Source organism: Chanos chanos, chromosome 7 (genome assembly GCF_902362185.1).
Source record: "Chanos chanos chromosome 7, fChaCha1.1, whole genome shotgun sequence".
NCBI lineage: Eukaryota > Metazoa > Chordata > Actinopteri > Gonorynchiformes > Chanidae > Chanos > Chanos chanos.
Window position 1 is genome coordinate 10857503 of NC_044501.1, and position 11808 is coordinate 10869310.

The following is an 11808-nucleotide window of genomic DNA, read 5'->3' on the forward strand; positions in this document are numbered from 1 at the left end:
AGATTAAGTAAAATCCCCCCCCGCCTTGGTTTCGCTCATTACCGTTCGCTCTCCCCGGCCTCGACCGTTTCCAACGTTAAGAAAAAGAGTCGATAACCTGTTTCAGTTGGAAGACTAGAACCAAGCCGCCGCCGCCCCGGGCTTCACTGCGTCGGTAGGTCATCGGCTGACGCTGGCGGACAGCTCAAGTCAACGTATCGGTGCTTTGGGGTTTGGGACGACCCCTCGCTCCTCCGGTGGAAATGGAACGCGCTACAACGTCCCCTAACTGCCGCTCGATCCGCACGTCTCAGATTCTCCCGAGAGGAACGTCAGAGATAAGAAAAAAAAACCTCTTGGTTTAAAACATGGTCACAGACCTCACATCTGTCTTGCTCATCATCAGAATGGAGATAATAAGAGATTTAAACTTGGAACCGACAACCCTGGGTTTTAGAACATGGGCAAACAAGGGCATTGGCAAGGTGAAGGACCTTTTCCAAAATAAGACTTTTTTCAAGTACTGGAGGCTTCGAAGTTATATTGCAACGTCCCAAAACCACTCAATTAAATGTTCACTGTGTTCCGCTTTAGATGAAGCAATCCTCCATCATGAGGAGGTAATATGTCATAAATTTCTGACGATTTAATTCATATCGTTACATTATAAATGAGTCATGTTTCCATTTATAAGATATAATATCATCCTTATTACAACATTTTGACACCAGTATTGCAGCTGAGTGGAAAACATGTAATTCCTTGAGAGGTACATTGTTTTACTGCTCAATAATAAGAGAATATGGAAAGTTACACTTGACATAATTTTGGTCGGTGTACGTACATTTTTTTAATATCACATTAGCTGATCAGAAAATGGGGGAAATTCTTTAACTTTATGGAGAATAATTCAGCAGAGCTAGCGTTTGCTTTTTCAGTTAATATTTCGACCGCGGCGTGTTATTACATTACACCTGTCCTGGCCTCACTTCATTGGCTCCCAATTCGTGCAAGGGCAGATTTCAAGGTCTTCTCATTGACACATAAAATTCTACACGAGCTTGCGCCGGCCTACCTATCCGACTTAATTGCAACTTATAACCCCCCCCCCCCTCCCACAAACCCTGCTCTCTCAAGGTGCTGGGTTATTAGTCGTTCCAAGAGTTAAAAAGAAGTCTCCTGACTACCGAGCCTTTTCCTGTCGTTCTCCCTTCCTCTGAAATAGTCTACCTGCAGAAATTGGGGAGGCAAACTCTCTTGACACCTTTAAAATTCAAACTAAAGACTTATCTATTTTCTGGAACGTATGGATAATATCATTTCGATTTGACCATTAGGGAGTCGCGGTCTCTGCCTGTAGGCTCTGTCTGTCATAGTTTTAGTTGAGTTCTGGCGGTTTAGACGTCTCTCACAGTCTCTCTCTGCCCCCCCCCCCTCCCCTTTCCTTTCCTTTCTGGCACGACTGTGTTGTTGTCCATAATTGACCTGTTCTCCTCTGTCTGTGTGAGTGGTTGTTGTCTGTCTCTCGCTGCTTGGATGTGGCTCTCGTCTCTAGGTCGGTAGCTTGACTTGGTCCCCTCGTCCCCGCGTTCCCTGGGCTATCTTGCCCTGCGTGGCCCTGCTCCTCCTGCACCTTCCGCAGCTATTAGCTTCGCAGTGTTAATGCATCTATGCACTACATTCTTTATTTGCTTTATTAAGTCCTGATACCCCATTAATGCTCTCCTTCCCCCCACCCCCATCTTCTGTGTGTGTGTGTGTGTGTGTGTCATATGCTTGAGTATGAATGCCTTGTGAGAGTGTGGCTGTCTTCCTCCCAGGTGTGCCCTGCCCTCCTCTGTCTTCTTCACCCCCCCCATCTACACCCCCCCCCCCCCCCCCATCGACCTCCTCCTCATCGCTACCCCCCCCTCGTCCTGCTTTTCTTGTCTTTATCTTCTCTGCTAATATGTTTTTGTTTTTTGTTTTTTTGGAATTATGGTTGTATTAATTGTAATTGCCCACTGGGTTGGCACCTATTGCACACCTGTCTGGCCATCAAAGGGTCTCCTCTCTGTGGTCCTTCTCAAGATTTCTTCCATTTTTTCCTAGTTACACTTGGTTTTTTTGGGGGCGGATTTTTTTCTTGCCTGCTATGAGGATTAAGTCAGGGGGTGCTGTCCTGTTTTGTTTGTTGTGGGTGTGTAAAGCCCTTTGAGACTTAAAGCAGTGATATTGAGCCCTAAGTAAACCTTGTCATTGTTGTTGTTATTGTATATCAGCTCTGAGACTCAAACACAGTGTCTCCTAAATGTATTTATGCAGTGTGCCTTAAGTTTACCTTGCTGCTGAATTCTGTTATGTAATTTTATTGTATTTTTATTATCTCTCTGATATGCCAGGAAAACCTTGTCAGGAAGGAGGTCCTCTCAGTCAACTCAGCTGATAGTACCAATATGGGATTATAACCCAATCTGCCACATTCAGTGTTTTTTCTTTCTTTCTTTTTTTCAAAAATCTGTCGGACTTTCCACGGTGGCGGCAATATCGGGCAAGTTTATGTTTCCTGTGGTGATTAGTAAAACATGGTTTAAATTCGCTTTTCGGTTTTTGATACGCCGACAGTCTCAGCCTTCTCCCTAATGGCGGTTACTCCTTGTCGAAGCGTTCTTGAAACTTCAGGGCCTTGTGGATTTACTTGACATATAAAGCAGAAACCTCAGTACACCAATCGTACATTCTGACTGTAACTGCCTCTGCTCGACTTTGGTCGGACCGCGTGGTTTATGGTGGAAGAAAAAAACAACAACAACAAAAAAAAAAAACTCACAGCCACCCACAGGCCTTGGCGAAGCAGACACATCGATCATTAACGCGTCGGCGTTCAGCAAGGCCGATCCTCGCTCGCGCAATAAAGAGAGTCCTCATTTCGTCTCTCCGGCGCCGAACGCGAAGCGATATTGCTCTCAGGCGGCGCGTTGCCGTCGAGGAGCTTTCGCGTCTTAATCTGGCAGATGTTTTGAAGGAAGGTCTCCTTGCGAGCATTACGCTGCGCGACGCACATGACAAAAGTCGGGCCGAGGCCGTTGAAAAAACCCTCGACGAAGGGTGCATGGGTGTCGCTACTGTCCTGGATATAATGCCAGACCTGAGTCACTGACTCAGAAAAAAAAAAAAAGAAAGAAAAAAACAACATGAGGTGCCATCAAAGACCACAACTCATAATAAAGACATATGGTTAGCAAACAAATTAGGGGAAAAAAACCCCTTTGGAAATATTAAGATATGTTAGAAATGCACTTTTCTAGCTCTGTTATTTTATTTTATTTTATTTTTTTTTTGAGGCAGCACAATTGACGCCCGTACCAATTACTTCTCCCGCGTGTCTGCCCCCTGCCTGTCGGGTCCTGTTTTAATAGCCGGTTTGTTTGATCTCGTTTCTCTGTGTGATTTTTAACATGCTTTTCATGTTGTCTTTGACTCCCTCCAGTAGTCATTTTGTCACAGATTACCATTAGCGCTACGGATTGAGAAATTGCTCCCCCCAATTAGCTGTTAATAAGATGGATACTGGTTTCTGTTTTTTTTTTTTTTTGTTCTTCATTTAGCGTCGAATGGCTTGACTAAGATTTACTTTGGCTTCTAAATGACTTAATTTGCCACTCAGCACATAATTGAGCGGCGCTTTGTCTCTGCAAATAATATGTTTTATTTATGAGCAAACAAATGTTGATGTGATTCTTTCACTGCCTGAGACTGATCCAGTTTTGTATTGCCTGAGTCAGTTGATCTGTCAAAAGTTGGGAGAGATCTTTCCGAAAAAGAAAAAAAAAAAAAATCAAAACATTCAAATTAAGAGGCTTCCACGCAAACACTACATTTACAGCAATGGATAAAAGCCCGTAATGTTAAATGCATTTGATCGGTGACTGCAAATGATATGTTAAAAACCTACAATTCTAACACAGCGATGACTGCTTTCAACGATTTGTAAGCCAAAGATGCCATAATGGCCTTAGACACTGAGTGTTCAGCGCCTCTCTGCTATTCACGGCTGTGTGTAACGATAGCTCGTAGATTCACTCGTGGAGGAGACTGTGGTTAAACCGAGCCGTCTTGTTTTACCTCTGACCTTGTGCTGACTCAGTTTCTATCTTTGTCTCCTGGAGGACCAGTATTTTGAGCAGTGTAGGCATGAGGCGTCCTCCAGCCGGCATCTGCACCGCACACTGCTAATGCAGCTCTCATGAGGTGGCTTTAGGCTGACATGAGTACAGATGTTGCTTTTAAACAGCAGGGCGTTATGCCTTTTCATTGAATGTTGGTATTGGTATTTTGCTGTGTAAATTTCCTTTTCTTTTTCATGTATTTGTTCATGCTGAATAACAAATGCTGGTACTGCTTTCGAGATATGAAAGCACTGTTCTACTCGCTGGCTTAAATGAAGGAAAAAACAGCTTCATACGATCGATCACGTTTCGGTGCAGTTGGTGTTTGTTGACAATTTTGATTTTTAATAAGATGTGTACTCTCTGTGTGGAGGGTGAAGAGAGAAACACTTAGCAGAGACGGTGGATTAAGTCTCTTAAACTGCGGATACTTTGTCACTGACATGGTTGTACCGAAGAGGCGGCGGGAGATGAAATGCATGTGTTGGTAACACAAGGTCTAGGGTTCACATAACCCAGAACAAAAACAGTTTCATCGACCGCACCCCGTTAACGTCCACATTGGTTTCTCCGATTGGAGATGCCATATAATCTCTCTGATCCACGTCTTACGGGAGTGGCGGCAATACGCGTTTGTTCCGCCGGGGAAAGCGGGCCTTTTTTGTTTTTTTTTCTCTATTTGGAAAACTAACTTGGCTTCACTTTTTTTTGTCAGGCGATATGTTTTGCTTGAAGCCAGGGTTTAGTCCAGTATATCTCTCACCACTCATGAATTCTAAAACTCCATTCAACAGGGATGTAATTACATGGCCAAATGAAAACAGAGGTTGGAAGAACTCCAGGATATAAACTCAGTAGTGTGTTGTATTATTTAAACTGCATTGAAGTACCTCTGCATTAAAAACAGCATGAGAAAAATAGATTCCAGGTAATCTTTCCCCTCAGGTGGATACATTCACGGGCTGACCAAATGAGCTAACTTCATTATGAAATACAGCTGGGGTCTAATTTCTTTCAAAGTGAAAAGAACTGAACTATTTTGTGTGTGTGTAAAACGAATGATTCTCGTTCTGTTCACTAATGAAATTCTTACTGAGATAATTAGGGAGGGGAAAAAAAAAACCCTTCTTTTTTTTGTGTCCTGAAGCCTGACGGTAGGACATCCCATCAAGGCAAGTTTTATAGTTTGTAATTACATTTGACTTCTGATTATAATTTTTTACAAAATGCATGTCTGGTACTCCTCTGAATTACTGCATGGATGGCCATTTCATTTCAAACCTTACTCTTCGTAACATACATGCGATTACGTAATTTATGGCAAGACCCATTGTAACCATCATGTGTTATTACAGAGCTGTGATGTAAACAATATCGCTCAATATCAACTTAATGGTTGGCAGTAAATAATCTGCCACGGCCGACTAACGAAGACTAATTTCAGGGGTTGCGCTATCGAAACGTCAATGACTCCATAATACGTCTTGTCAAGTCGAGTAGGTAGGCCTAAAATGAGCTCCATCAGTCTAGGGCCTGACTGCCCAATTCCCCTGTAAAGACTGCTCAAAAAAAACAAAAAAAAACCAAACAAACCCCACAAGCGAACAACCAGTGAAAATCAAGGACTCTTCCATGGCGAACAGGAGAGGTTCCTGAGGCAGAACATTCCCCTACCCCCTCAAATATATTTTTTTACCTCCCCCACCCTATGGTATTAAGAGTGTTGTAAAGGTTAGAAAGCAAACACTCTAGTAGACGGAATGTGCTGGAAAATACGGGGGGTAATGTTGGTTCACAAAACTCTCTTCATGTCACCTAACGGGTAATGTCCACCGAAACGCCAAAACACAGGAATACACAGTTCGTAGTTTTTATGTTCTTTGTCAGATTCTCTAAGATAGACGGGCCCGTGACATCATACCCACCGAATGACCAATCACAGAGAGATTTATTTGGAGCATGACACTGGAATAGGAGACATACATAAACTATGCACAAAGGAATGATGAAAACATTCAACGATCTAATTTTGTCATGAAGTGCAGAGCATCTAGCATTATGGCTAAAACCATGAGTTAAAGAGAGAGGTTTTCTCCGAATGAGACTTCTTGAAGGCAGGAAAGAAAAAAAAATCTATAATTTACAAAAAATCTCAAAAAAAATCCACAGTCAATTGAAAAAAAAAAAAAAAAACCCCTTACTGAAATATGCAGTTTACTGAACAGTAAACAGAAAGAAACAGAATGAAACCCATGGTCAGCTCAGCTTTATTTAAAAAAAGATTCCATATTAGCACCTGAAAGCCTGAAAACACCATACCTCACTTCTGACAGTGCATTTTTTTTTTACTACATATTTCATCCACATATCAAAGACATTACATAACATTGCACAGTTACTGTCATCCAGTTTGACCACTGGTACTGTAAGAGTGAAGATCCAGTTCAGGTCTGTTGCTTTGACTGGTGGTTTATTTTAGATTTGAAAATCTAAAACAATGTGAAAAATAACAAACCCTCTATTGCATCCATCCCTCTCTCTTCAGAAATCTCACAGCGTCCTGATAACCCTCTTGATCAAACATTTTCATTCTGCTTATTGAAGGAGGGAATAGAGCCTGATTGAGCCTCACAAGGTTCTCTTTGGAAAACTGCAGAAAGAGAAAAAAATGAATTAAGAAAAACAAACCTCTTCCAATCATTTGCGATTTCTTTTTTTCTTTTTTTTTTTTTTTTACATTTAGAGTCAAACAAATGTTTTAGTCTTTGACGAGCTCACGCAGGTTAATCAGCGTTTGAGTGTTCTTAACATGTTCAGTACGACACGTGATGTTGAATTCATTATTAACAGTCGGAACAAGGAGCAGGCAGAGCTCACCATGATACGCATGTTAGCCAGGTTCAGGTGGAGACTGCCACGCCCCGTGTGAGGGGGGCAGACGTCTTGCGGGCCGCTGAACGGGGAGACGGTGATGGTGCGTCCCGCGGGAAGAATTGGGAGACTGTCCGTGAAGCCCCCGTCGATCCACGTCTGGACATCCAAGCAAAAACGAACAAGTTCAAGTGAACATTAATGATCAGCGATATAATCAAGTCTCACCTGAGACAAAAATACCTGACTATGTTCCTAACTGCTAACATTTACATAATTGGGATAATACAATGGCTTATGACTTTGGCAATGTAATCCTTCATTTGTTGGCATATATATATATATATCTGAGTGTGTGTGTGTGTGTAGATATATATATATATATTTTTAGGTCTCATTTTCTTTTACTTGACCAGAATTTCTTTAGCTGGTACATTTATCTTTAACCTGACAAAAATGACTTTTGCAAAGAACTTTCTTTCTTTTTTTTTTTTTACTTGACCAAAATTGCTTGGGCAAGCAGTACCCAAATGTTTGACTGCTCAGGTCCTTTTATCAGATCCTCTCTGTCAGAGAGGCACTGAGCACCGCTGCAGAACTCATACATCTAAATAACATCTTTTTTTTTTTTTTTTTTTCCTCCGAGAAAAGCATGAATCATAGAGACTGGAGCAGAAAGCACAGCTGAAAATGTCAGACATGTTTTAGGCTGTCACCTGTCCTTGAAACTCTACTGGCTTCAGTCCTGCATAGACAGGCACAAAGCTGCTGGCCAGGAGGACCTAGAGCAATACAACAAACAAACAAACAAACAAATATCTGAGTTGGAAATACATTTACAGACACTATTTTAGCCTTTGTATTACATGAAGAAAAAAAAAGATGTTTTCTCTGTTATGACTTAACGCAGACATTTCTGTTGGTGAAACCGCAGCAGTTATCGTCAAAAGAGCCTTGAAACCGACCAAACCGTTGAGCCTTTTAAGTCTTCCTCTTTTTAACTCTTAACTCTTCTTTTCTTAACTCTTTCTCCTTGATCATATTTTAAGAGGTCAAATCCTTGTGCAAAAGTAACAGCAGTGCTGTTGAACAGAAAATGCAAACGGAGTGAATCATCCACCTCAGTGATAAGATAAACGGTTCCCAGTTGACTTAAGGCTTCGATACCTTTATCAGGTCATTGCGGGACGAAAATCTGGACACCATGCTGTTTTTGCCAGACTTGGAGTGTGTTATGGAGATGTGCAGGCGATCAGCTGCTAACTGGTGGGCATTGGGGGGCAGAATCTCCTCTAGACCCTCCCTGGGGAGGACAAGAGAGGACAGAAGCTCATTTGTCATGTTTGCATAATTAACAACCCCCCCCCCCCCCCCCCCCACCTCCGTATGACTTCGGAGAAATGATTTTTCCTGAGCATCATACCGTAATTACACAATCTGTTGGCCAGGCACTGAGGTAACACAAGCGCAAAAAAAAAAAAAAAATCCTCCACAGAGTTTTGTGCAGATATTTCATCAAAATGGATGGACTCCGCTTGGCGCTGCCAGCGGTGCGTCAAGATAATCTGAGGCCCTCGGAGGTTCGCGTGTGTTCCGCTTTGAGATATTATTTTCTTCCTGTAAACGCTTCACATCTAATATCATAGCTCCGCTATCTCCGATTCTTCTTCTTCTTTTTTTTTTTTTTTTTTGTCACTGTAACCAGAGCGGTAGTGACATCTTTAAGCACCTCTGTTGGCATTATCTCTGAACCGCTCACACCGTGTTAGCTTCTCACACACTTTGGCCTTTTCTCTCCAATGTCGACTTGTAAAAACACGATTCGTTTACATACTGTGATATGTGCTGTGAAGGACATCATGTACAGTATATTTGTTGTATATAACTGTGTGTACCTACTTATATCCAAGGCATACATATTACAGTGTATTTGTATTTGGAGTAGAGTATTTGGAGTCAAACTCTCTTCCTATGACACACACATGATCGCATAAACACACACACATGCACATGTAAACACACACACACCATTAGAATCCAGAAGACCTCAATGCTAAGGACAATATGCTCATTTAAAGGATCTCAGTATTTACCTTGGTATTCGTCAGAGTTCTCGACATCGTCTGAATATTTATGCTTACATAGTTATTAATGCTTTTTTTTTTTTTTTGACAGAACTGGAAAAAAGTCTGCAGTGTAGATGGGTGAATTTATAAGAGAGAGCATTTTGCTCTTATTTACAGGTTACAAGCCCTGAATTTCACAGCCGAGAAATAATGGTAATGATGACAAAAGGAACAGTGTATAATCCTCTCTTTAACTTTCAAGGCTGGAACAACGTTAGACCTGAATATCAGTAGCAAAACACAACCCCCCCCCCCCCCCCTCCCCAAAACAAAACAAAAAACTAATGGCTGATACAAAACTTGGCAGCTGCCAGTAACTCCCTATGCATTGTTGATCTCCCTCGCTGAATCAGCTTTTTGCCGAATTCCAAAAAAACACCCTATAACAGCATTCCCTTTCCAATCAGACCGCTGTAGAAAGTGCCAATGCCAACTAACACAAGAGCTCATTGTAAAGTGAATGCATGGTTTACCAGCATGAGTCAGTGGGGTCATAAAACTACCGTGTCTTAGCTGGAGCGGCGTTTCCGTCATCGAGGGGCTTCGGAAAGGTACCGCGGCCGAATTTGGCTCTGTTTTAAGAATCGCGCTAGGCAATTCCCCCCCCCCCCCCGCTCTCAGATGAGCCCGATCAAAGCTCAGACCGCAGGAGTCGAGTATGGCTTATATATCTGTGAGGATTTACCTTAGTTCAAGCATGAAGTCATAGCCTGGCGTCACAGCACCAAGCTTCTGACTCCGCACGCTGTTGGCAAACTTGTAGGTAAATTCTTTGCAATGCTGCGGGGATATTGAAAAAAAAAAATGATATTCAAAACAAACGAAAACAAAAGTAAGTGTTGATACATAAAATGATACATGGTACATTTTTTTCAACAGCTCAATGCTCTTGTGTTTGCTTCTTTGCACATATCTAGTTTCAGATCCAATTCACTGGACTACGTCGTATAGATTACACTGTGATTTATGATGTCTGCATTTGATCAGTCATACAACTTTGAGGATATATCAAACTTTTTTTTTTCCTTCTGCATTTTAGACGCAGACAGTATATTTTCTTTTTAGTTCAGGGACTATTAAATTTCCAAGATTCACTTTGAGATCTTCACATTTTGGTTCAAAACAACTCTGTAAACAAACTCTCCTTAGAATCTATTGAATTATTGACTACAGGAGCATGAACACAAAGCAGTCGTTATATCGAGCACAACTGATTAGAATACACCCAGTGTAATTTTCTTTTGTTTGTTTGTTTAAAATCTTGTCTTCTCATTTCTGTCGGAAGAACTATCTTTAAAAGCAAATAAGAATCACTCTATTGAAAAGCTGCACAATAAACTGATATATTTTACAAGAGAGCACCAGTATGATTCATCAGTACAATTAATTCAGTGAGGCTGGGGGTGTTTATTTGTTTTTGGCTTTTTTTGGCTTTGGCGCAAGTTCCCAATACAACAGTCTTGCCAGTATCTGAAGAATTACATACATTATGAATGAGATTAACATAAATTGTTGACTTTACCTCCAACTTGTCAGGGGCAGTGATCAGTACTGTAGCAACCAGAGCTCCAGCGGATGCCCCTGCGCAAGCGTTCAAAGACGCCAGGAGCTTTTCTCCATGTCTCAGAAATGCCCCCACTGCACCCAGCTGATAAATGCCCAGAAAGCCACAAGCTGCAAATGAGAGGTTTAGCACTGTCATTTCTGCATCCTGCGGGAAAAAAACAAAACAAAACAGAACAAAAGGTGTCGTTTTGTGTACACGCTTGATTGTGATTGGATTTGAGTCGGATAGTCTTATATTATCTCTGACGTCATCAGTGAAAACGTTGTGCTTTGTCCGTGACTGAGGCATTTCAATTGATAGCACCGGTGACATTAGGGGTCAATTACTGTGAGCGATTTTCATGGTTATGTAACATTTCATATCTACCTCCAAAACTTGAGCGGAATAAAAAAATATTCAGTTTTAAAAATGTATTCCAACCCTTAAGCAATGAAGTTAACTCAGGACAAGTCTCAAAGTCCGTCTTTTCATCTAAAACTTCTCCTCCCTTAACCTCTCTGACAACTCATTTCTCTGTCCTGTAATCTTGGCATACCTTGTCCTTGAATGTAATGAGAAGCGCTTCCACATACAATTTGTCATTATTTATTGAGTATGACTGAGGAAATGACATGAGCCATGTCTGACCAGAGGAGATATTATTCTTTAATTTCAAAAAATCAAGGATAGTTCTCGCGCTGCAGAGGAATTCACTTCGCTTGGTTAAGTACAACGCTCAAACTCCGTCGTAAATCATGGCAGTAACCTAATCACATTTCTGAGAGATATAGAGAACTTGTGATATTACAAAAGACACAGCAATTGGCAACATGAATACATTTCACGTACTTGGTGGTATTTAACAGCACTGGACAGCAACAAGCAGCAACGAAGACCTCACAACGTATGTTTTGTCGTGCTTCCGGGTACGATTCCTTGTTTTTCAAAATAAGAGTCAGGATTGAATAAAAGTCCGGTTTGTGATTCGTCCAATACAGAATCCAGTTATTGGTGCCTGTAAGAAAATCAGTTTAAAGGGTCTAATATGAGTATACTATACCATCGCAAAATTCTAGTTAATCGTATAGTTGTTGCTACATCCCTGATGGCAGTGATCAGTTGATTGCCTCACCATTTG

At 41.5% G+C, this 11808-nt stretch overlaps 1 protein-coding gene across 1 annotated transcript; it reads right to left on the minus strand.

Annotated features, from left to right (window-relative positions):
• Positions 1 to 6373: 6373 nt before the first annotated feature.
• On the minus strand, positions 6374 to 11550 carry pnpla4 (patatin-like phospholipase domain containing 4). Its single transcript, XM_030780696.1, has 7 exons — positions 11520 to 11550; positions 10647 to 10835; positions 9810 to 9904; positions 8166 to 8301; positions 7715 to 7780; positions 7005 to 7157; positions 6374 to 6777 (listed from the first exon to the last, which is right to left on the minus strand). The coding sequence occupies exons 2-7, from the start codon at positions 10824 to 10826 to the stop codon at positions 6646 to 6648; spliced, it is 762 nt and encodes a 253-aa protein (XP_030636556.1). The 5' UTR covers positions 10827 to 10835; positions 11520 to 11550; the 3' UTR covers positions 6374 to 6645.
• Between the last annotated feature and the right edge of the window lie 258 nt (positions 11551 to 11808).